This window comes from Nothobranchius furzeri, chromosome 11, assembly GCF_043380555.1.
Source record: "Nothobranchius furzeri strain GRZ-AD chromosome 11, NfurGRZ-RIMD1, whole genome shotgun sequence".
In the NCBI taxonomy this organism is placed as follows: domain Eukaryota; kingdom Metazoa; phylum Chordata; class Actinopteri; order Cyprinodontiformes; family Nothobranchiidae; genus Nothobranchius; species Nothobranchius furzeri.
This window is the reverse complement of record NC_091751.1, coordinates 1,742,406-1,746,255: the sequence shown is the minus strand read 5'-3', so window position 1 is coordinate 1,746,255 and position 3,850 is coordinate 1,742,406. Positions and strand designations below refer to the sequence as shown.

At 38.8% G+C, this 3,850-nt stretch overlaps 1 protein-coding gene across 3 annotated transcripts in view; it reads right to left on the bottom strand.

Annotated features, from left to right (window-relative positions):
• Positions 1–2,005: 2,005 nt before the first annotated feature.
• The window catches only part of ctdp1 (CTD (carboxy-terminal domain, RNA polymerase II, polypeptide A) phosphatase, subunit 1), a 111,448-nt gene continuing 109,603 nt past the window's right edge, over positions 2,006–3,850 (bottom strand). For 2 of the 3 annotated variants that reach the window (XM_054734661.2, XM_054734662.2), the window contains exon 13: positions 2,006–2,972. In XM_054734661.2, the coding sequence (XP_054590636.2) occupies positions 2,780–2,972 (193 nt within the window). In that variant the 3' untranslated portion in view covers positions 2,006–2,779. The remainder of the gene's footprint in view (positions 2,973–3,850) is intronic. The other variant, XM_054734663.2, reaches the window with a different exon arrangement.

The following is a 3,850-nucleotide window of genomic DNA, read 5'->3' as shown; positions in this document are numbered from 1 at the left end:
TAGACAATTTAGTGTTCACATTGACAGCTTTTCCTCTCCATCTACTCCACTTCGCTGGGGTGTGCCTCAGGGTTCGATTCTAGGGCCACTCCTATTCTCGATTTACTTATTACCATTGGGGATGATTCTGACAAACTTGGAATGAGTTATCACCTTTACGTGGACGATTGCCAGATTTATCAGGCTTTAAGTAAACCTGACTCAACACGCCTCCTTGTCGACTGTATTACTGCAGTTAAAGGTTGGCTGTCGGAGAACGTCCTTTGCCTTAACGAAGACAAGACCGACGCCATTCTTTTTAATCCAATAAATCCGAAGCATGCACCTGGTGACTACCCTCTACCGTTTTTAAATCCTGTGTATCCAGTCTGGGAGTGAAACTTGACTCTGATCTGTTAATGAGTTCACAAATTAACTCTACAGTCCGGTCCTGCTTTTTTCAACTTTGTCGCATCTCGCGCTTAAAGTCAATAGTTAAACGACCTCAGCTGGAGTCTGTTGTTCACGCCTTTGTAAGTACACGTTTAGACCACGCCAACTCGCTACTTGTTGGTGTCAGCGCGTCAGCAAGCGAGCGTCTACAGAGAGTGCAAAATGCGGCGGCTAGGTTCCTGACAAACATCTCGAGACGCCGTCACATTTCACCCGTCCTTGCACGCTTGCACTGGCTGCCTGTTAAACACAGCATCCAATTTAAGGTTTTGACCTTTGTCTACAACATTCTGAATGGTCAAGCCCCGGCTTATCTTTCAGAACTGATAAAGCCTCATGCTCCAACCAGGAACCTGAGATCTGCAGGATCATTTGCTTTTGTGCGTCCCGAAAATGTGGTATAAATCTCGTGGAGAGCGGGCCTTTGCGTTCACTGCTCCTAAACTCTGGAACGCTCTCCCCCTTAGTGTTCGACTGGCCCCAGAACTGGGTTGATTTAAGTCGATACTGAAGGCCTTCTTCTATCATTTAGCTTTCATTCAATGGTCTAGTTTTTAGAGTTTTTACGTTTTATTGTGGCTTTGTATTTTATTGTTGTGTTTCTTTCACAATTTTTTAGATTTTACCTCATACCTCCTATATGACTTTTATGTTTTTATCTTGGGGTTTGTCCTTTTTACTGTACAGCACTTTGGTCAGCTGTCATGCTGTTTTTAAATGTGCTATATAAATAAACATGGTATGGTATGGAAGTAAAAGTTAGACTAAATGTATTTGGAGGCGAAGCATAGAGCTAAAATCATAGTAAACATTGGCGCTGCCTACTCTCGTTTGAAGGAGCTGCAGGACACTATGAAATCCCAAACTGATGAAGACCTGGCTTTGTTGCTACTGGACTTATATTTTTTCAACATTGTGGATCTCTGTACTTCCTGGCTTATTTAGCATCTGTTGGTTCGTGTTAGCGTTAGCTTATTAACGCTAGCTAAAGCAAGCTAAGACAGTGTTGTTTAGGATGGTTGTAATTCTGCTTTCAACCCGTAGGAGGGAGAAGCGGGAAACATCTTTAAGAAGATGTTTTGATACTGGTAAAAGTACTGTCTTAGAGTTTAAAATGTTAGGAAATCTATTTTAATGCAGAATGATGACTGTAAACTAGTCTGACTTTGTTTTGTTGAGAAGTTTTGCAACAAAATCCTTGAAGAAGCACCTCTGGAATTTACAGTCAGGATACAGATACTGTGTTTTCTCGGTAAAACAAACAAAATAAAAAATAAACTTCCAAAAAAATTGCTTGTCTACAGGAAAGATGGGGAAAAAGCAACACAAACACACTCAAAAAATTATATATATATATATATATATATATATATATATATATATATATATATATATATATATATATATATATATATAAGATGGATATGGTGATTTTTGTACTGGATGTGTGGAACACACTTCTTTGAGTTTAAAGAAAATAAAGAAATTAATCAGTGCCCGTCAACACTCACCTGATTTTTTATTGACCACACCCTTTTTTGAGTTTCTAATAAAAAAAGTAAATCACAGGCTATTTTTGTTTATACAGTATCTGAAAAGGTATTTATTTTAGAAAAAACAAAAGTATTTCCAAATGTTAGAATACGTGATCATTCTGAAGATAACACACATAAAAAAATAACAACAGAGTCAGACAACCTTTAGTGGGAGTCTGAAAGCTAGATGAAATATGTTTAAACACAACACCAAAAACAGCAAAAAGGGACCGAATTCTGTTGGAAGAGGTCAAAAAACGTCTGAGATGGAAGAGAGCTGAGCAACGTAAAAAGATTCAAGTTGGGTTAAGCTTACAACAGTCAGTAGATATTTATCTCTAAACATAAGAATAAAAAACATGGAAATAGAAACACATTCAACTGTCTGGATAGGTTGGCTGCACGACCTTAAAAACTTGTAGAAGAAATCAAAAAGAAATAAGTGAAATATTTAGCTGCACATCTTTGCAAACCTATTTTAAACTCTTTGGCAAGAACAATCAGCAAAATATACATTTAGAATATCAATCAAGTTCTCATCCATATAAAACTTGAAATAGAAATAAATGTATAAATTTTATGTCTCCTTTTGAAACTTTTTTCTTCTTCTTGCTGCCAAACAGGCAAGATGGCAGTGCTAGAAAACTCTAAGCTTTATCTACATGGGGACACATTTCTGTACAGGACATTCAGTTTTTTAAGGCTCACACACCCTAATCACACACATTCCAGAAAAACAAACCAAACTTTTAGGTACCAAGTTCACAAAGGTCGTTTTTATTTTATTTTTTTGTCTTTCTTTAGTTTCCGTGTCACATAAAATCATTCAGCTCTGCCTCCAAGGCAGCAGCCATCTCATCTGCCTCCGAGCTACTGCCGTCGTCTTCCTCGTTCGAGTCCTTGGAGGACTCGTTGGTGGAGTCCTCTCTTTCCTTCTTGTTCTCTACGTCGTCTGTGTCCATGCACTCCTCCCTCGTTGCTTCACCGTGTTTACGTTTGTTGCCCCTGAAGAACACAAGGGTCATTTGGTAAAACAACATAAATGAGACAAATCTGAGCTGAAAGAATATAAAACACACTAATTCAGAAAGTTGCAATAAATAAATGTGATGCTAGAAAGTTAAAAAGCTTTAGTAAATAAACTGAAACATCTAAAGCCCCTTCCCCCCCCCCCCCCCCCCCACACCACCACCACCAGATGGGCTGGTCACAATAAAATCAGTGTTTCTATTATTTTAAGGTACAAATTTATAAACATAATGACAAAAACTTCCAATAAAGTGCTAATGGAATGGACCCGCTCTGAACAATAAAATCATAAACCCACAGCGTTGACTGTCTAAAACATTTTCAGCGGGGCTAAATGTGTTTGGCAGTCATGGTTGTTTCATTTAAAAAGATGAGAGGTCTGTAATTCAGAATGGAAAACAAATCCAATGCCTGGTTTTAAATCATCTACTTGTATAAAGGTGCAGAAAACAAGAATCTGGCACCTACAAACAAGCAAGAAGTCCTCACAGACCTGCTGGTTCTTCTCTAAGAAGCTCTTCTATCCTCCACTCGTTTTCTGTATTAATGGCACCTGTTTGAACTTGTTATCTGTATAAAAGTCCACACCTTCAAATGTTCAAACTCCAACCTTCACCATGGCCAAGACCAAAGAGCTGTCTAAGGACACCAGGGACAAGATTGTGCACCTGCACCTGACTGGGATGAGCCAATCTACTGTAGGTCAGCAGCTTGGTGAGAGGAAATCAACTGTTGGGAGCAATTATTAGAAAATGGCATAAATACCAGATCACTGACAATCTCCCTCATCCTGGGGTTCCATGCAAGATCTCACCTTATGGGGCACAAATGACCTTCAGAACAGTGAAGAATCA